Source organism: Arvicola amphibius, chromosome 10, assembly GCF_903992535.2.
Source record: "Arvicola amphibius chromosome 10, mArvAmp1.2, whole genome shotgun sequence".
Classification (NCBI taxonomy): domain Eukaryota; kingdom Metazoa; phylum Chordata; class Mammalia; order Rodentia; family Cricetidae; genus Arvicola; species Arvicola amphibius.
The window spans coordinates 4,453,450-4,473,195 of record NC_052056.1 but is presented as its reverse complement, the minus strand read 5'-3'; the positions used below and the strand labels follow the sequence as shown (position 1 = coordinate 4,473,195).

The 19,746-nt window shown below is 50.8% G+C and overlaps 1 protein-coding gene across 1 annotated transcript; it reads left to right on the top strand.

The window, feature by feature from the left end:
* Positions 1-219: 219 nt before the first annotated feature.
* Chaf1b (chromatin assembly factor 1 subunit B) lies at positions 220-19,724 on the top strand. The gene is made up of 14 exons (XM_038346367.1): positions 220-254; positions 745-900; positions 1,302-1,434; positions 3,080-3,197; positions 4,013-4,116; positions 6,613-6,709; positions 8,069-8,144; positions 8,930-9,023; positions 11,303-11,372; positions 11,449-11,540; positions 13,835-13,985; positions 15,241-15,702; positions 18,872-18,966; positions 19,612-19,724. Exons 2-14 carry the CDS (start codon positions 775-777, stop codon positions 19,722-19,724), a joined length of 1,731 nt encoding a protein of 576 aa, XP_038202295.1. The 5' UTR covers positions 220-254; positions 745-774.
* Positions 19,725-19,746: the final 22 nt, after the last annotated feature.

Here is a 19,746-nt window from a genome sequence, read left to right as displayed (position 1 = left end):
CGGGCCTTGGCAGTCCCGCCCACGGGAAGGAGGGGCGTCCATAGCCCTGCCCACCGGAAGTGCGGAGTCGCGGCGGCCCCGCCCACTGGGAGGAGGGACGTTCTAGGACTCCCGCCCTTCAAGAGCCTTTGCCTTGAGACAGCCCCGCCCACCAAGGGGAGGAGCGTCCGGGGCCACGCCCTCCGCGAGGCGTGGTCTGCGGCGCGCGGGAAGCAGCGGGCGGTGGCGGCTCCTTGCGGACCGCGTCCCTGCAGGTAGGTTCCTTGCTGATCCAGGGTTTTCCGCGCCTCAGAACCGGGTCGGGCTGCAGCTGCTCTCAGGGCCGCGGGGCGGGATTGCGGCGCTGGCTCAGGCGGAGACCGGTCCTTTCCAGACCGCCGTCCCGACTGGGACCCGGACCCGGACCTGCGCGCCTCCCTCCAGGCCCCAACCCGCGCCCCTCCCAACAAGTCCCTTTCCCGGGAGGCCGCTGCCCAGGGGGAACGGCTTGTACCCGGGTACCGGTCCCATGACCACACCTCGGTGGGATGTGCTGCAGCCCCCCGCCTCACCTCCGGCTCGGGCGTTTGATTTCTTTCTTTTCCGGAACTACCGGTAAAGTAGTGGGAGCCTGTGTGAGTGGTTTAGCTGAAGTTTGCAGATGTCCGTCATCAGGCTTGTCTCAGCTGGCGTTGCAGTGCAGTTTACCTGGCTCGCCCTTGCTGTTCCAGGGTCGTTGTTTTAACTCTTTGCTAACGTTTCCAGCCTCCCTTTGCCCGGCGGAGACTCAGGAGGATGAAAGTGATCACGTGTGAAATCGCCTGGCACAACAAGGAGCCAGTGTACAGCCTGGACTTCCAGCATGCGGCAGCCTGCAGGATCCACAGATTGGCGTCCGCGGGAGTGGACACCGCCGTCAGGGTAAATGGGCAGGTGGGAGGACACAGGATAGTCCCATGTGGAGTCCAAGTTATCATTCCTTTATTTGAAACTGAAACCATCTAGCCCAGAATGCTAAATTCTCAGGCCTGGTGTAAGCAAGGAAGGCTGGAGAGATTGACTTTCTTAACTAACTTTGTCTACTTTGTTACTAGTTGGTCCCCAGTGTCTTGGAATACCAAGACCTCTGGTGCTAGAAAGAGCTGGCAGGGAAGATGGCAGCTTCAGGGACTGCTAGTTTACGTTTATTAGAACACTTCCTTCAATTTGCAAAGTTTCAAAAGGAAAGTTGCATTTTCTGCCAGAAAACAGATAGCTGTCTAGTGAGAGGGAGCTAGATAATGGCTGGTGTCTTTCTCTCGTGAATATTTTGCTGTCAACAGGTCTGGAAGGTGGAGAAGGGGCCAGATGGGAAAGCCATTGTGGAATTTCTCTCCAATCTCGCTCGGCACACCAAAGCTGTCAATGTTGTACGGTTTTCACCGACTGGGGAGATCTTAGCATCCGGAGGCGATGGTAAGTATTGTATTTTAACAGTCCGTCAGCCTGATACTTAAGCTCTCCTGTCTAATAGTGACATTTGAGCTGGGGTGACATGGGCCTGCAACCACAGCTCCTTGGAGACTGAGACGGGACGACTGAGGATTAAAGGGCCAGCTTGAAAGCAAGAAAGTCAACGAAAGAAAGTCAAATAGTGAGATCTGAGCTGGTTGTGTCTTCTATTTGGGATGCCATTGACCCTCTCTGTATGCCTTTCCCATCGTTGGATAAGTACCGTTTTTGGAGTGTATCAGGTGTGAAGATGGCAGACTTAGCATTGAACTCGAGAAGATATGTCTGAGAATGGCTTCTTTTTTTTTCCCCCATTTGTCCCCCCGCAGGCTGGTTGGGTGTGGTAGAGAAAGTCGGCACACTGTGTCATTGTCCAGAGTGGTGCTGGGTGGGCCTATCTCTGGTGATTGGCATGGGCCCTGCACCTTTGTGTAGCCCTCCCATAATTTCTGCCTGTTTGGGGTGGACTGATTTGTGTTGTCTGACTGTGTTACCATGAGAAGAAAACACAGAGATCTTTATACCATACATTGCATACTTTAGAGGACAGCGTAAAGTAAAACAAGTCGGAGTTTCTGTTTGCACAAAGAGTAATGATTGAGTTGTGTGTGCCAGAATGCCCAGAATGGGCGTGCGCGTGTCCGTGTACACGCAGAGATGTACGTGCACGCACACGGTAGTAGGCAAGTGGGATGTGGAACAGCACTGAGGCTCGCACTGTGTCCTGCGAATTGGCCCTGGACATCTCCCCCCTCCCCAGAGTCCCGCGGCCTCGAAGACCACCCCTCCCTCTAGTCACACTGTGGAGAGCGTCGATCTTTCCAGGCTCACTCCCTCTCCAGCAGGCTCCATGATGGGTTTGTAAGCTCGGATCCCAGGTGGCTTTGAGTGCGCTCTTCCCTTCTGTATTTCCGCTCGCTCACTCGCTCTTCTTCCTGGACACGTGGGAAAGAACGCATGCGTGCGTGGTGGTTTATATGGTGAGCCTGGGAGAAATCGCCAGGTTCAGACCATTGCTCGTGTCAATCTAAGGTTTCTGATCTGTCCGTAATGGCATGAATAGGTGGCTTACCATGTCCAGGCCACCATGTTGTAAGGACTTTATGTGGATTCCCCCCATTCTGTCCTCACGGGGCCCCATGAGATGGGTATGCAGCTGTCTCTAAGTCGTTTGTCCGGTTTCTCCATGCAGTCAGCTACTCTGCAGTGGTATTTTGCTGGCCCAGGGAGCCTATATGTACGAGGAGCCTAGATTGGCTCTATTATGAATTGTTTTCATTTTTGTTTCAGGGAAGAAGACAAATTTACTTGTCCTGTTCAAATTCCTTGTGTTTTTCTAAGATAGGGTCTCCTGTAGCCCAGGCTAGCTTTGAACTCACCATGTAGCCAAGGCTAGCCTTGAATGTCTGATCCTCCTGACTTAGACTCCCTGAGGTTGGATTACAAGCATAGACATACCATCATAGAGTCTGTCCATTGTCTTAGAAGTGAATGACTCTTCAGGGCTAGAGTGGCCATTGAGCGACATACAACTTACACAACACCCTAAAACTCCAGAGGTGAGGAGGGCGTGGGAAAGCTGCTTCACGCTGAACTGATCCTTCCACAGATGCCGTCATTCTGTTGTGGAAGATGAATGATAGCAAGGAGCCAGAGCCGAGTGCCTTTCAGGAGGAGGACGAGGCTCAGCTGAATAAGGAGAACTGGACCGTGGTAAAAACCCTGAGGTAAAGGGGAGGGCTGTGCGAGCTATCTTTGTATTACTATTCATGATTATGTATGTGTGTGAGCGAGAGTGTGTGCCGTTGTGTGTGGGTTACCTGCAGAGGTCAGAGGGGGTGTCAGATCCCTTGGAACTGTAGTTACAGGGGACACTGTGGTCCTTCTCGGTGCTGAGAACCAAATTTGATTTCTCCGGAGAGCAGCACGTGTGCCTAAGCTCCAGCTGGGTGAATCTTCTTTACAGCCTGAGTACTCGAGTAGTTTGTGTGCCTGCCGGGCAGCGGTGGCACAGCACAGGCCTTTACACAGACGCGGACAGATCTCTGGGTTCAAGGCCAGCCTGTTCTACAGAGTGAGTTTCAGGACAGCCAGGGCAACACAGAGAGACCCTGCCTCAGAAAAAAACAAAACCAAACAAAAAAGTTTTGTGTGCCTAACTTAAAACTTTTTGCCTACTTCATAAGATAATAAAGCATGAAAACAGAAAAAAAAATAGATTTTTCTTTCTATTATGAAATTTTCTTTGGTGAAAATAGAATTTTGCCCTCTCCTTTGTTTTTGAGCCAGGCAGCCTAGCTGTGTAGCTCAGGCTAGCCTTGAATTCCATCCTGTTGCCCAAGTTCCCAGTGCTGGGATTATCTATGTGGGCCTGCAAGGCCCTTTGTCTTATTTTAGATACATAACCTTGAGAACACTGCTTATAGCCAGGGCTGACAGAAGTCTGCTGAGAATTTCTAGAATCTCATTTGAATGTATGAACTTTTTGATAGCTTTTCTCTTTTGCAGTTATAATCTTATTTCTTCTGTCTTTGGGCTCCAGGGGCCACTTAGAAGATGTGTATGATATTTGCTGGGCCACTGATGGGAATTTGATGGCCTCCGCCTCTGTGGATAACACGGTTATCATATGGGATGTCAACAAAGGTGAGTGATATAGTTATTTGTATTAAATTAGGTGTATGTGCACATGCACGCAGTGTCACGGAGTCCATGGTTGCCTGATCCCTGGAGAAAGAGTTGTGGGCGGGCACTACCTGTGTGGTGGTTCCTGTACAAGAGCAGTCGGTGCTCCGACCTGCCAGGCTCCAGACCAAGTGGTAGACATTAGCTGTTAGGAGGAGGGGAAAGGCTAGGTTGGGGGTGCCGGCGGGGAGCGGCTATGGAAGAGGCTGAATCAGGTCCTCATCCGAGATCTCATAATTTCATTCAGTCAGCGCCACGCTCAGCAGCGTGTCCCTCTCTCACCTCCTTCCCTTCACCAAAGCCTTTACTGGAGAGCTCTGCACGCCCCCCCCACCCCGCCCCTAACACCTCACCCCACCCCCACCCAGGAGACTCAGGTCCCAGAGTCCTCTGTTTCTGGTTTGTTATCCCCCTCTCTTGGTTACTGTTCTGTTTCTGTGATAAGGAACCATGACCAAAGCAACTTACAAAAGGAAGTGTTTAATTTGGTGCTCATGGTTTTGGAGGGTGAGAGTCCCTGCCCTCATGCTGGGGAGTACGGCAGGCAGTCAGATATGGCGCTGGAGCCACACTGGAGAGCTTACGCCTTATTCCACAGCTGTGAGGCTGGGAGGGAGAGCCAGCTAACTGGAAATGGCACAGGCTTTTAAAACCTCAAAATACACCCCTAGTGACACACCTTCTTCAACAAGGCCACACCTCCCAATCCTTCCCAAACAGTTCCACCAACTGGGGGCCAAGCGTTCAAATGAGCTACAGGGCCGTTCTCATTCCAACCTCCATGCTCCCTCTGGCTGGCTGTTTTCTGTCTTGCTTGCCTTCCAGTGTGATCTCAAACCTGCAGAGTCTGTCCCTTTGACCGTCTTTGTTCCATTTTACCTTTGGAGACAAATCCCAGCCTGGGCTCTGTGTTGTGTTCCACCTTTAAGTTTCCCAGCCCTGACCTCGGGTCTGTTTCTCAAACCCTTACACTTGCCAGGCCTGGCCTCATAGTCTTCTCTTGACCAGCAGACTTGCAATCCACTCAGACCTTCTGGAGTGCTCTTCTCAATCCCCAACTGCCTTAACCCCAGCCAACTTCCTAGAAAGACTTTCAGGGAGAGAGATGCTCTCCTATGGAGTAGGGAGGACAGCACATTGAGATTCGGCTGAAGCAGCCTGGTGGTGGTGGCCCACTCCTTTAATCCCAGCACTCAGGAGGCAGAGGCAGGTGGATCTCTGAGTTTGAGGCCAGCCTGGTCTATTAGATCCAGGACAGCCAGGGCTACACAGAGAAACCCTGTCTCAAAAAGAGAGAAAAAGATAAAAGAATTAGGCTGACGCACATCCCGTGCTGTGTGGGTCACGGGCACTGGGTTAGCAGTGTTGGTGGGTGGTGGCTGTGGAAGCTAGGTGGCAGGAGTGGGTGAGAGGAAGGGGAGGGGGTGAAAAAGTTGGGAAATGAAGGGTAGACCACTTTTGGGGGAGGTTTTCTTTCCCACCCCCTTCATGGATTGTGCTTGCTTTTTGTTTGCTTTCAAATGATTAAAACCTTTGAATGGTAATTTAAATTACTGACTATTGCATAGTTTGAAGTATACTAGTCTGTGTAGGCTGGATTTGGGAGCTAGTCGGTTGTGAAAGCTTGCTAACCGTTCTCCTTTCATCAGGAAAACTCTGCCAATGTCTTACCCACTGAGTGCCCATGCTAGCCTTTCCGGTACAGCCATTTCACCCTTGTGTGTCTGTGACCTAACTGTGACTCTTCTGTCATATTTTCTAAACTTCAGCTTATTGGTTGGTTTGAGCTTCTTGAGACAGGGTCTCAGGTAGCCAGAGTGTCTTGAAACTGTTCGTACCCAAGGTCTTGGACCCTGGATGCCCCTGCCCTCCTTCCCAAGTGGTTGCAGCTTCCTCTTTGATCTACTTTTTTTAAAAGATTATTTATTACGTATACAGTATTCTGCATGCATGAAGAGGACACCAGATTTCATTATAGATGAATGGGTTGCTGTGACTTGAACTCAGGACCTCTGGAAGAAGAGTCAGTCTCTTAACCCCTGAGCCATCTCTCCAGCCCCCAGCTTCCTCTTTGAAACCCAGATCATCTCCCACCTGTCGGTCTTCCCGGCTTGTTCCTCACATACGAAGTCCTCTCACTGTACCGTGACTTCTCTTCCTCCTCCTCTTCTTCCTGACTCCTGTCCTTCCATCAGCTGTTCCCAGTTACCACCACCCGTGCTAAGCTCAGCTGTGACAGGGTAAGGGGTTCTCTCGTCCCCGTCCCTCCCTTCTTACCCAACCCAGAGAACTAAACTCAGGTCCTCTGGCGGGGTTGTGTGGAGTGATCTTGGGGAACACGGTCTCTCCAGGACTGCTGTAGAAAGGCAGGCTGGAACGAGGCCATAGTGTGGAAGTCTGAGTTCATGCAGCGTGGCCAGGGTGGTCTTGATAATGCTTTTGTGTGCTTCTTCATAGGGCAGAAGATTTCCATTTTCAACGAACATAAAAGTTACGTACAAGGAGTTACCTGGGACCCTTTGGGTCAATATATTGCGACCCTGAGTTGCGACAGGTGTGTAAGTAATGGAAGTTTTTGTAAATCCTCTATCACAGCCTCAGGAAGAGCTTTGATAGTCTGGTTTGGGTTCTTTTGTTCTTGATTTGCTTATTCCAACAAGACAGGAATGATAGGCCGGGTGCCTTATGCAGAACTGGCACCAGTTACTCTTTAGTGGATGGATGAATTAGCATAGAAGGAGCTTGTGTGTTTGCCTGCATGTGTGTCTGTGCACCGTGTGTGCCTGTTGCTCTCAGAGACCAGAAGAGGACACTGGATCCCCTGAAACTAGGGTTACACACAGTTGTGGGTGGTCAGTGCTGGGCACAAACTGGGGTCCTCTACCAGAGCGGAGCATGCTGTTTGTCACCGAGCCCTCTCTCTAGCCCTTTATTGGTTTTTTTGAGACAATGTTTCACGTAGCCCAGGCTGGCCTCAAACTTTCTCCATAGCCAAGGCTGTCTCTGAACTTCGCATCTTCTTGCCTCCACCTCCCGAGTGCTAGGATTTCAGCTGCTCCGCCAGGCCCTGGGTTATGCAGTGTTGGGGCCAAACACGCATCAGGCACGCTAGGCAAGCACTCGGGTAACAGAGCTTCATCCCCATCCCTCAACTACTTTTAACTTAAAAATTGAATTTAATATGTCCCTGAAATAGGAACAATATGCAACCAATAGAGTTTTTTGTTTGTTTGTTTGTTTTTTTAATTGTACACTGTCGTGTTCTGAATACCATGCATTTTCTGATGTCTTCTTGAGTCACTTGAGAGAGACCACTTTGGTTAGTGGGAACAGTGTGACTTGGGAGCAAGATTCATTTGCTGGCATTTTCATCCTAACTCTTTAGGGGTGAGGGGAGCACAACCATGTCTTACTGATCTTCCTGCCTCAGCTTCCAGTGTCTCACTCTATAACCAAGACTGGCTTTGAACTCATGGTGATCCTTCTGCCTCAGCTTCCAGTGTCTCACTCTTTAACCAAGACTGGCTTTGAACTCATGGTGATCCTCCTGCCTCAGCTTCCGGTGTCTCAGTCTATAGCCAAGACTGGCTTTGAACTCATGGTGATCCTCCTGCCTCAGCCTTCCAGTGTCTCACTCTATAACCAAGGCCTGCTTTGAACGCATGATGATGCTCCTGCCTTAGCTTCTAGTGTCTCACTCTATAGCCAAGGCTGGCTTTCAACTCATGGTGATCCTCCTGCCTCAGCCTACCATGTACTGGAATCACAGGTGCAAGTTATCGTATCTGGCATCCCTTACACTAGAAAGCTCTGCCAACAAGACCGTCAGCACGAGACAAATCTCACTAGTCATACGTGTATACATGTACATGGTTCCTATGCCAGAGTGACACTCGGGCTTCTCTTTCTGCAGGGTGCTGCGGGTCTATAGCACTCAGAAGAAGCGTGTGGCTTTCAACATTTCAAAGATGCTGGGACCCGAAGGAGAGGTAGGAAGTGCTTTTTATTATAATTTTATTTGTGTGCGTGCACACGCCAGTGTGCTTATGAAGGTCAGGAGGCAGTTCTCTGGGTCCCCTGTGTGGATCCTGGGGATGGAACTCCGGTCAACAGGCTTGGCAACTGTAGGAGGAGGCTGCTTGTTGGTTCCCAGCTGCTCAGCCCCGAAATAATCTCACAGAAACTGTATTAATTAAATCACGGCTTGACCCATTAGCTCTAGCTTCTTATTGACTAACTCTTAAATATTAATTTAAACCATCTCCATTAATCTGTGCATCACCACGTGGCAATGGCTTACCAGCAAAGTTTTGGCATCTGTCTCCGGTGGAGCTACATGGCTTCTCTTGCTCTGCCTTCTTCCTCCCAGCATTCAGTTTAGTTTTCCCCACCTAGCTAAGTTCTTCCCTGCTATAGGTCCAAAGCAGTTTCTTTATTCATTAATGGTGATTTAACCCATTTAATCACAGCATACAGAGGGGAATCCCACATCAGGCAACAAGTGCTATTTACCCCGGACGGCGTTGCCAGCCCAGCATAAACCATTTCACCATTCCCTTTCAACAGTACTTTGAGATCTGGGGACTCCTAACCCTTGCAGACCTGTGAACCAACTAATGAGGCTCCCTCTTGCACCGCCTTATTGACTGACCAGTTCTCATAAACGACTTAGTTCTGTGTTCCTGCACAATTATTCCCGATTGGGGTCTTCAGGTCTCGTCAGGCCCGTCCTAGGTGAGATGCGCTGGCCTGACTTCGAGCTCTGTGTCCACAGGCACGGAGTTTCCGGATGTTTCATGATGACAGCATGAAGTCATTCTTCCGCAGACTCAGTTTCACTCCAGACGGGTCTTTGCTTCTCACTCCAGGTGTGTCTGACTTCGTGTGACATAGGGGTGTGATGGCAGCCTGGGGACACCTCTGTTCCCGTGTGTGACACTTGTCACCCTGGCAGGTGTGGGCAGAGCACTGGGGCCTTGTCCGCACACTGCGTCCTTTGGGAACTTCAGATGCTGTCACCTTGGCCCTTGGATAATGAGATGTTGATGCTCAGCAAAGCTCGGGGGTTGAAAGGCTTGGAGCACTGTTTTCTCAAAGATGAATTATACTTAGAAGAGTTTTAGGGCTTCAACATTCCCATCTATCTGTCCTGATTTCTGTTTGTTTGTTTCACACATCCCAAGCAGACCTGGAATTCACTGTGTATCGGGATGACCTAGAACTCCACCTCCCTCCGCCCTTAGGTGCCAGGATGACAGGCATGCACCAGCACACTGTTTAAACGGTACTGGGAATTGAACCCAGGACCTCAAGCATACTAGGCGAGCATTCTACCAACTGAGCTGCATCTCTGGCCCAGAACTTGTTTTGTTTTGTTCTGTGTCATGGTCTTGTGTAGCTCAGGTTAGCCCTGAACTTGTTATGTAGCTGAGTATGATCTTGAATTTCTGATCCTCCCCCTCTCTGTGTCCCCATTGCTGAGGTTATAGGTGTGCAGGCCAGGCTAGCTCTGAGTGTATGTATACCTTTCATACAGTAAAGGTGTGGCGGGCTATGGCAGTGGCCATGTGATGGAAGTGCCATATGACACTTTTGATACAATGTATCCTACAATGGTCCTCTTGGTGGGCAAGAAAACAAAACACAAAAGAAAATGCTAAAGAGAAACTGAGGACTGGATGTAACTCTGGTCAAATGCCAGCCTAACGTGTGGGACTCTGAGGTGCAGCCTTAGCCCCGTAAATAAGTAGAGCGATGGAGGAAGGGTACTGATTGCACCCAAGAACTGGTTCTGACGCCCAGAAACAGGCAAATGCCTGAGCTGTGTGTCATCCTGCTATTCTCTTCAGATTGCAAGAAGTAACAGTTCCCATGACTGCTGCGAGGGTGGGGGTGGGGTACTGCGCTGGGAACATGGCTTGTTAGTGTGTTTCTAACACACCACGCCAGGGTAACAGTTAACACCATCCAATCCCTTTGTCTCATATCTGAGGCACAGTTCCTTAGCAAGGAAATGCATAGGAGTTTCTAGGCATGTGTGTCAGCTACATGTGGTAGCACTTGACTGTAATTCAACATTCGTTGTTGAAAGGTGGAGGTGGAGAACCAGGAGTTCAAGGTCGTCCTTGGCTGTATAGTGTGTTCAAGACCAGCCTGGAATGTGTGAGACCCGGTCTCAAACAAACAAATCAAAAACCAAGCAAATAAAAACAACCAACTCTTCCCCCTCAAACCAAAAAATCTAAAGCCCCAAATCGGTATCTCTCAACAGAGGACAGTAGTTTACTATTAGTAAATACTGTGGTGCAGCCAAAAAAAGAAGAACCCTGCGTGCTGACTTAGGAGTTACTGACAGGAAGGAGCAAGCAGGGAAAGTGTAATTCTGTTTCTTACAACAGAGGCTCGGAAAACACCCCCCCTGCGGGAGTGTTTGAGCCTGAGCTGTGATGAGCGTTGACCATGTGCCCAAGGAGAGAGAGCCATTGTCACAGTGGGGGAGTGTGGAAAGGTGGCCAGGAAATGGCTAAGCAAAAAACAAGAGTAATGTCCTCCCTCGTAGTTCTAGAATGGTTGGTCACTTGTCAGACGGCATGCAGGCATGCATATACGTGTTATACCATGTGACAGTTAGGTTCTGCTGGAGGCTGCAGGTTGCAGCAGGGGCTAGGTCTCTGGACAACCTGAGGGCTGGTTTGGAGAGATGGACAGCCAAGGTCTGAAGGCTGGGAACAGACCTGGGGACTTGGGTGGAGCGCTGGCAGCTGGGCCCACCCACTGGCAGATCTGTCTCTGCTCTCAAGCACAGGGTTTTACAAGTGAATGTTCCTGACTCTACCTTCTTTCTGCCCTGGGCTTGCGGCGGACACACACACACACACCAGACCTCAGGCCTTGGGGGAGGTGGCAGGCAGGTGGAACTGGAGCAGATTGGGATGAGCCAAAGGGAACATTGTGCTCGCTTCTGTCACACAAGCATTGGCAGTTTGTTACTTGAGGGGAAGAGTGTTTTGCATGCCAGACTAGAAGGCTTGGGATCCTTTGCTGGGAAACCTTGTAACCTTGGCTCCTCCCTCCCTCCCTCCCTCCCTCCCTCCCTCCCTCCCTCCCTCCCTCCCTCCCTCCCTCTCTTTCCTCCCCTGCTCTCCAGCCGGATGTATGGAATCTGGTGAGAATGTGACAAACACAACCTACGTGTTCTCCAGGAAACATCTGAAAAGGTAGGCAGCCAGAGGTCTCGGTTCAGCCGGTTGCTGAGCCGCAGTGCCTGTTGCTAACCTACGGTCTACCTTGCAGGCCAATCGCCCACCTTCCATGCCCTGGGAAGGCGACTCTCGCTGTCCGCTGCTGTCCAGTCTACTTCGAACTGAGGCCGGCAGCGGAAACAGGTACCATCAGAACCACAGTGGTAGGGTGTGTGTGTGTGTGTGTGTGTGTGTGTGTGTGTGTGTGTGTTCTCCCTGGAGTGGGTACTTGGTGGATGTCTTTTGTGGAGAAAGCTGTGCAGGTTTGGCTCAGATTTTTAATTTTTTTCATTTTACATGCAAGAATGATGTGTTTTGGGGGCATCCTATGATGTTTCGGTGTGTGTATAATGTAATGTTTAAATCGGGGTGTGTCTCGTCTCTTCAGCTTTTTATGTTTGCTGTGAAGACATCGAGAATGTCCCCCCACCATAGCATGTTGGACATGTGCATGTTCCTGTGCAGTGTCCCATAGTGTGCCTTTTCTCCCATTGTCCAGTACATCACCACACCGCACCCAGTTAGGTGTTCCTGAGTCTTAAACCCAGGGCTTTGCATGCTAAAGCCTGTTGAGCTCTGGCCTCAGTCCTTCCTCTTCCTTTCCTGTGTCTGAGGTTTTACTCTCTTTCCATACATTGTATCCACCTTAACCAATGCTGGGTATTTCAGGTCTTGGAAATATTCTTGAAGTTTGATCAGGGATGAAGTTATGTTGCTTAGAAATGTTTTGATCCTTTGGGCTGTTGCTTTTAAGGTTCGTTAAGCAGGACCAGGCAACATTTGGTTCATGACACACTTTGCACACTAACTGATGCTCAGCGACTGTGAGGTTTTCCCCTGGGCCCATAGGAAGCATATCCTGCTGGGGATGGTTCCATTTCTGAGACTCTTCCTCAGTCTCAGGTAGCTTTCTCGGCTGGCCTACTCCAGTCAGCTCTGAGCTAACTTAGAGCTTTCTGGCTGCCTAGGATTCCTGAGCTCTGAGGCCCAACCTTTCGGCAGAGAGTCACCAAGGCTGTGCCTGGGGTCTCTGCCTCCCTGGGCTGGCCTGGCAGCCAGTGGAGGTGATGACTGTGGGCTGAAGTAAGGGGCTGCTAGTTAGTTCCTGGCCACTCAGCCCTGAAATAACCACACAGAAACTGTATTAATTAAATCACCGCTTGGCTCATTAGCACCAGCTTCTTATTGGCTAACTCTTATATCTTAATTTAACCCATCTCCGTTAATCTGTGCAGCAAAGTTTCAGCACATCTCTCTCCTCTGGCGGCTCCATGGCTTCTTGACTCTGCCTCCTTTCTTCCAGCATTCAGTTTAGTTTTCTCTGCCTAGCTAAGTTCTGCCCTACCAACAGGCCAAGACAGTTTCTTTACTCACCAGTGGTTATCACAGCACACAGAGAGGACTCCCACATCCGTGGACTCTGAGCTTGTGCCACTGTCAGGGCCACGGTTCCTCACCAACTGCTGGCCTGTGACTTGAAGGCTGCTGTCCACTTACCTGGTCTGGTATAGTGGGGAAAGTATTCTGGTCCCTGTTTCCTCCAGGGTGGAAGCTTTAAAAACTTTTATATCTGTAGTGTAAATGATGCTGTTAACTCCATAGAGCTTTCAAAACGTGACTAGAGCAGGCATGGTAGTTCACACCTTGTCGTCTCTACGCTTGGGAGACTGGCCCAGTTGCTGTGAGTTTGAGGTTTGCTTGGGCTGTATGGGGATTATAGGTCAGCCTGAGCTAGAGTGAAGCTTACATGCACACGCATGCATCATGCGTGTACACACATACACAGGGTCCTGCCACGCCTCCCCCCAAAGAGACAAAGTATCACTTACTAAAGTAAATACTTTAAACACCAAATGAAGTTGTTTTCCTAACAGAAAGCTATACTTAGAAGGTTCGTGACACTCAGAAACCCTAATTTCTGGTTGGGCCTCTGATTCATTCTCATATAAATGTAAGGAACAAATTGTTGTTCTTTTTGGTTTTTGAGACACGGTTTCTCTATATAACAGCCCTGGAACTTGAGACTGGCCTCAAATTCACAGAGATCCCCCTGCCTCTGACTCCCAAGTGCTGGGATGGAAGGTTTATAGCACCAATGCCCAGCTTGAATTCTTTTTTATTTTATTACTCTGTTCAAGTGTGTGTGTTGGAAGTGGTTCTTGCATGCCTCGGTGTGTGTGTGCAGGTCAGAGGTCAGCTCTCTCCTTCCACCGTGTAGGTCTTGGGGATTGAACTCACATTGGCAGGCTGGGTAGCAATTGCCTTTACCCACTGATCCATCTTGGCAGCCCAGGAACTGAATGCTTGTATGGCTTACAGTAAACTAGCTTTCAGTGACACAGTATTTCCTTCCCCAGGGGAAGGAATTTGGGGAGGACTGGCTCTCCCCTTTGGGAACTCTTTTTGTAGCTTCAATCAGTTTGTCCTCTCTCTGTCAGAGGAGCCCAGCCCCGAGCTGGTGAGCCTGCCCTACCGTATGGTGTTTGCTGTGGCCTCCGAGGACTCCGTACTGCTGTATGACACGCAGCAGCCTTTCCCATTTGGCTACGTGACGAACATCCATTACCATACCCTGAGTGACATTTCCTGGTGAGTAGCTAACAGACAGGACGTGAAGGAGGGGCTGGCCTCTATTGCACTAGAGGGGCCTCTGAGCAGGGAGTGTTTTGTCTCTACAGAGCTCCGGTTTGGTCTTGTTCACCAGTTTCTATGAAGGAACTTTTATTAAAATGGAAGCCATTTTTGTTCTGTGTGTGTGTGTGTGTGTACATACATGTCTATAGCATGCCTGTTCCTGGTGCGTGTGTACATACATGTCTATAGCATGCCTGTTCCTGGTGTGTGTGTGTGTGTACATACATGTCCCCATGCCTGTGAGCATCAGAGGACAGCTTACAGGAGCCTGTTCTCTCCTTCCACATGGCTCCAGGGAGCTGAACTCAGATCATCACACTTGTGCACAAACCCTCAGACCTGTTGAGCCTTGTCCGTGCCCAGCAGTGAGTTCTGACGCCACGCACACAGCCCTGTGGGGTCAGTCAGATCCCAGTGAGCTGAGGGGAAGCCCTGGGGACCTCACCAGGCGGTATCACTTGACGCTATCCTTCCTCTGGTGACTTAGGTCCCTGTGGACTCCATTGCCTTGGGCCCGCCCTGTACTCTGGCCAGGCTGGCCACTCACCCTTATTTCTTGCCTCCCCCCCCCCCCCAGTGCCACGTAGCTTAGGGTGGCCTCAACTCTACCCTGTGCCTGAGGATGACGGTGAAATCCTGATCCTCCGGCTCCCTTTTCCCATGTGCTGGGATGAGAAGTGTCTACCCACGAGCTTAGTACTGAACCAGGGCCTGGAACACACTAGGCAAGAACTACCTCTTGTAGGCCCTTGATTTTTCTTTAAATCCTTATAAAAATGTTTGTGTGTGTGTGTGTGTGTGTGTGTGTGTGTCACAGCTCACATATAGAGGTCAGAGGATGACTTTGTAGAATCACGTAGCCCCCTGGAATTGAGATCTGACACCAGGCTTGAACAGCAAGAGCCTTTACCGATGAGCTGTCTCACCAGCCCTAAATTTATTCTCTATGTTGGGAAAAGAAAAGGGTCACCTCACATTTATCCTAGTGAAGTAGACAGGAGGGCACAGAGATCAGGGTGGCTTCGGAGACTGAGATGGGGTTGGGAAGGGACGCTGCATGCCTGCAGAGCCTGTTCAGACTCTGTGCTGTTCCCCTGACTGTCGCCTTCAGACAAACACATCTCGTGGTTAGCTTCTGTTTCCTACTTGGTCATGGAAGCACGATCCGTGGCTGTCAGTAACTGACTTATTCCTTGTTCTGGGAACCCAGGTCCAGTGATGGGACCTTCCTGGCCATTTCCTCCACGGACGGTTATTGCTCGTTCGTGACCTTTGAGAAGGGTGAACTTGGCGTCCCTTTGAAAGAGAAGCCAGTGTTGAGTGTAAGAACTCCTGATACAGCCAAGAAAACCAAGAGCCAGACACACCAGGGATCTCCACCAGGGTCCAGATCGGCCGAAGGAACCCCCACCGACAGAGTCCAAGATGCCAGCAGTCCCTGCACCACCCCCTCACCTACCCTGCAGTCTCCAGTTCCCTCTGCCTTCAAGGACAGTCCCTCGGCCCCTGCTGTGGGAGCCCCTCCTGCTGGAGCCACTCCTGCGGGCAAAAGCTCCTTGCCACGGCCTTCTGAGGAGAAAACCCTGCAGCCTGCTGGTCAGAACACAAAAGCTCCCCAACCCCGGAGGGTCACCCTGAACACACTGCAGTCGTGGGGCAAGACAACTCCCCGGTAAGAGCGTTTGACAAAACAAGAAAGTGTCGTGAAATGAGCCCCACATAGCAAATATGCCTATGGTACCTGTCACCTGTGACGTGTGCTGGGCGCCCTGCCTCCCCCGTGATGTGTGCTGGGCAGCCTGCCGTCCAGTCCTGGGTCTTTTTCTCTGAGTCTCCTGTGCCTTGTCTCCAGAGTCTACTGTTGTATTCCCAGAACACGTTCTGTCCTCAGGGATCGCAGTTCCTGCTTCCTGGGGAAGCCCTAGATACCTACTCATCCTGGTGACACTCAAGTTTTGCTGAGGCCCATTTGAATGTGTCTTCTGTTGTCCTGGTTTTGTGACCCCTGGCCCCGGTGGTGGTCATTTAGGTGACAGCCAGTGCCCTCTTTCCAGCTCAGCCCTGCTCAGTGGTACCAGACCCCTCCTGTCGTGTAGGAAATCGAGGGAGTGCTGCCTCATGGGGCTTCCCCACACTGACTAGAGGCCTGAAAAAATCCCCAAAGGAGGGGAGCCTTGCTTTGGCTCCCAGCTTCCGAGGCGGCAGTCCACAGTTAATTGACTCTTTGCTTTGGGCCTGCGTCGGTATAGGATATAGGGGTGCGTGTGTTGGGGACAGGAAGCTGCCGATCTCACAGATGCCTCATGGGGCTTCCCCACACTGACTAGAGGCCTGAAAAAATCCCCAAAGGAGGGGAGCCTTGCTTTGGCTCCCAGCTTCCGAGGCGGCAGTCCACAGTTAATTGACTCTTTGCTTTGGGCCTGCGTCGGTATAGGATATAGGGGTGCGTGTGTTGGGGACAGGAAGCTGCCGATCTCACAGAGGCTGGAAGGGTAGGACAGGGAAGAAGGAGCCAGTCCCTGTATCCCCTTCAAGGGCACCCTCAGATGCCTGATAGCAACCCCTGGACCTCCCTGTCATCCCGCCACAGCCCAGGGACCTTCTGTGTGGGCCTTTGCAAGAAGCTTACCCACACCCCCGCAGGCCCATATTCCTCTGTAAACTGCAAGTCTTGTATTTATGTATTTAAAATGGAAACGAGGTCTCATGGAGCCCGAGCTGGCCTGGAACTTTCTGCAATCCTCTTCTGTCTTCCTGAGTTCTAGGGTCATTTAGTTTTATGTACTGCTGGGGACTAAACCCAGAGCTGTGTCCATGTTAGGCAAGTAAGTACCCGACCAAGTGAACTGCATTCCCATCCCCGGATCGGATTTTGATTAGCGCTTGAATACCATATGTTCCCATGGGAGACATTGTGTTTTGTGTTTTCCAGCCAGGGTTTCTCAGTGTAGCCCTGGCTGTCCTGGAACTAGCTCTGTAGACCAGACTGACCTCAAACTCACAGAGATCTGCCTGCCTCTGCCTCCTTAATGTTGGGATTAAAGGCATGCACCACCAGGACCCAGCCCATTATGATATTTTGATATGCGTGTACATCATGTATGGGTCAAATCAGGTCATTTAGCATTTCCATCCACAAGACTTAGCCTTTTGAGAATCTGCTCTTACACACTTCCCATTGTTAATCGTGTCCTCTGCTCTACACTGGGGCACCAGAACTCACTCCTTGTCTAGCAGTAACACTGTGTCAATTGCTGAGTCTCTCATCCCTCTTACCCCAACCTCCTAACAGTTTCAGTCTCTATGAGATCAGTCCAGGTGGCGTGGGCCTCCAGGTGCTCGTCTCCAGCCCCCGGGAGGCTAAGGCTAAGATGATTTGGGGCATCTTGGACTACATAAGTTCCAGACCAGCTTGCGTACATACAAGACCCTGTCTCAGTCTCCCATCCCCGCCCCTAAGAAGAATCCACGAGAGCAACCTCTGATCCCTCATCTGAGGGAAGGTCGTGTCTTCCACTCAGCCTGTCGTCCGGGCTTGCTTATCCATGTGACACAAATGGGCAGATTCCTTCTTTCATGGCTGAGTAGCACTGCTGTGTACCTATCTCAGCTACTTGCCTGTGGGGCATTGGTGGGCTGGTGCCTCGCACGTGATGCCCTGCCCACAGCTGTCTGCTTGCTGCATCGATGCCAATGTCTCCAAACAGCTGCTGCCCACATCCTTCTACACCAGGAAGTGCCAGCCTGGGTTTCCCTTCCTTCTTCATCTTTGATACCCAGTTATCCCCTGGCACCTGTCTGTCCTCCTCCTTATTCTCTAGGTGAGCTCAGTGAGGTATAGGCTGATAAGCTGGGTTCCCACTCCTTGCCTCCCGGTCTCCTGCCATGTTCCTCTGACGATTAGTAAATTCATGTTACAATTTAAATATAATGTTTGACTCTTTGAAAATCTATTTTCAATAGAATAAGAATGCATTTTACAAACGTGCACACATGTGTGCGTGTGTGTGTATGTGTGTGCGTGTGTGTGTGTGTATGTAGTGTGCACTCAGGTGCCCTTGGAGGCTAGAAAAGGGTGCCAGGTCCCCTAGACACCTTTGACAGTGCTGGGAACTGCGCTTGGGGCCTCTGGCAGAGTGGCAGACACTCCTAATCGCTAAACCGTCTCTCCAGCCCCACAATGTGGTAGATTTTCTTTTTTTCTTTTCTCTTTTGATATTTTGAAACAGGGTCTCACCATACAGCCCTGGCTATCCTGGAACTTGCTCTGTAAACCAGGCTGGCCTTGAACTCATAGAGATCTGCCTGCCTCTGCCTCCCAAGTGCCGGGATTAAAGGCGTGCGCCACCGCCACCACCACCACCACCGGCACAAGATGAGTTTTTAATATGCTATTCCTTTTAGGTGCAGGAAAGTGTTCTTTGAGGTATTTTTGGAGTTAAATTGCTTCTCTTGATTTCTTCTCATCCATTTACCGAGTTCTCTGCAGTTGTAACTCTAAAAAGAAAACACTAGTTATTGGGGCGCAAAACTCCGAATTTCGAAAGGGATCATGTGTTTGGGGTTCACATTCCATAAGCTGTGGACTAGACTCCTCACCGGCAGAACTCAGCCTTTGACACGCGGGTGCCTGGTTGTGTGACCGTTGGCTATGAGCTGTGATGGCAGAGCCTCCCGTGAGAAGAGCATTGCCCTCAGTGGGCATGGCAGCTCATGACAGCATGGAAGGCCCCGCTGGAGGTGCTCTGTGGGAAAGTCTGCGTTTCCTTTGGTGGTTTGGAAACTTGACTTCATATCTAAACACTAAGGAGCAGTTCACTCTTCCACTTTTTTCAATCAAGGCGGATAAACCTAACACCGTTAAAGGCAGACGCTGCGCCAAATCCACTACCCACCGGCGGAACTGCCACCTCCTCCACGGAAGAGATGGCGTCAGGTAAGTATCAGCTTTGGCAGACACTTCACAGATAGGATGTGTTCTTTTGGAAGTTAACACCTGATTTTAGGTCGGCTCTGAGACGGCCAGTGTCTTCCCGGGACCGGCCTTTGGCGGTACAGGCGACTGTTTGCCTTCCAGGAGTAAAATGGCCCTGTGCACTCAACAGTGGCAGCTTCTGGGGCGTGCCGGCTGATGGCTGGGGCAGATGGGTAGGGGTCTTAATAACATTCCTGACGTCACTTCTCTTTTTCCCCCTAAGATTTATTTATTTAATGTACTTTGGGTTTTGCTTGCTAGTATGCCTATGTGAGGGTCTCAGATCCCCTGGAACTGGAGGTAGAGACAGCTGTGAGCTGCTGTGTGGGTGCTGGGAGCTGAACCCAGTCCTCTGGGAGAACAGCCAGTGCTCTTAGCTGCTGAGCCATCTCTGCAGCCCCCACCTGTTGCCATCTCTTACCCTGTCACATCTTCAGCTGTCACGGGCATGCCCTGTCTCTTGCACGCAGTCTCCTTGGCTGAGACCCAGTGGTGTAGCTCTGTTCGTTGAGGCAATCCTGGAGCTCACAAGCCATTGCCCCTCGTCTTGCCTCTGACCTGACTCACCCTCAGTGCTTACTAACCTGAAGTCTGTTAACGTTTCAGAGATGCCTGAAGAGCCCCAGGAGGAGCCTCCCCAACTAAAGAGGCTCAAACTTCAGGAACATGAAGAAGGTGCTGAAACCCTAGGTACGGATGAGGCGTCCAAGTCTGCTTGAGGCCCAGCACCGTGGGCGCTGG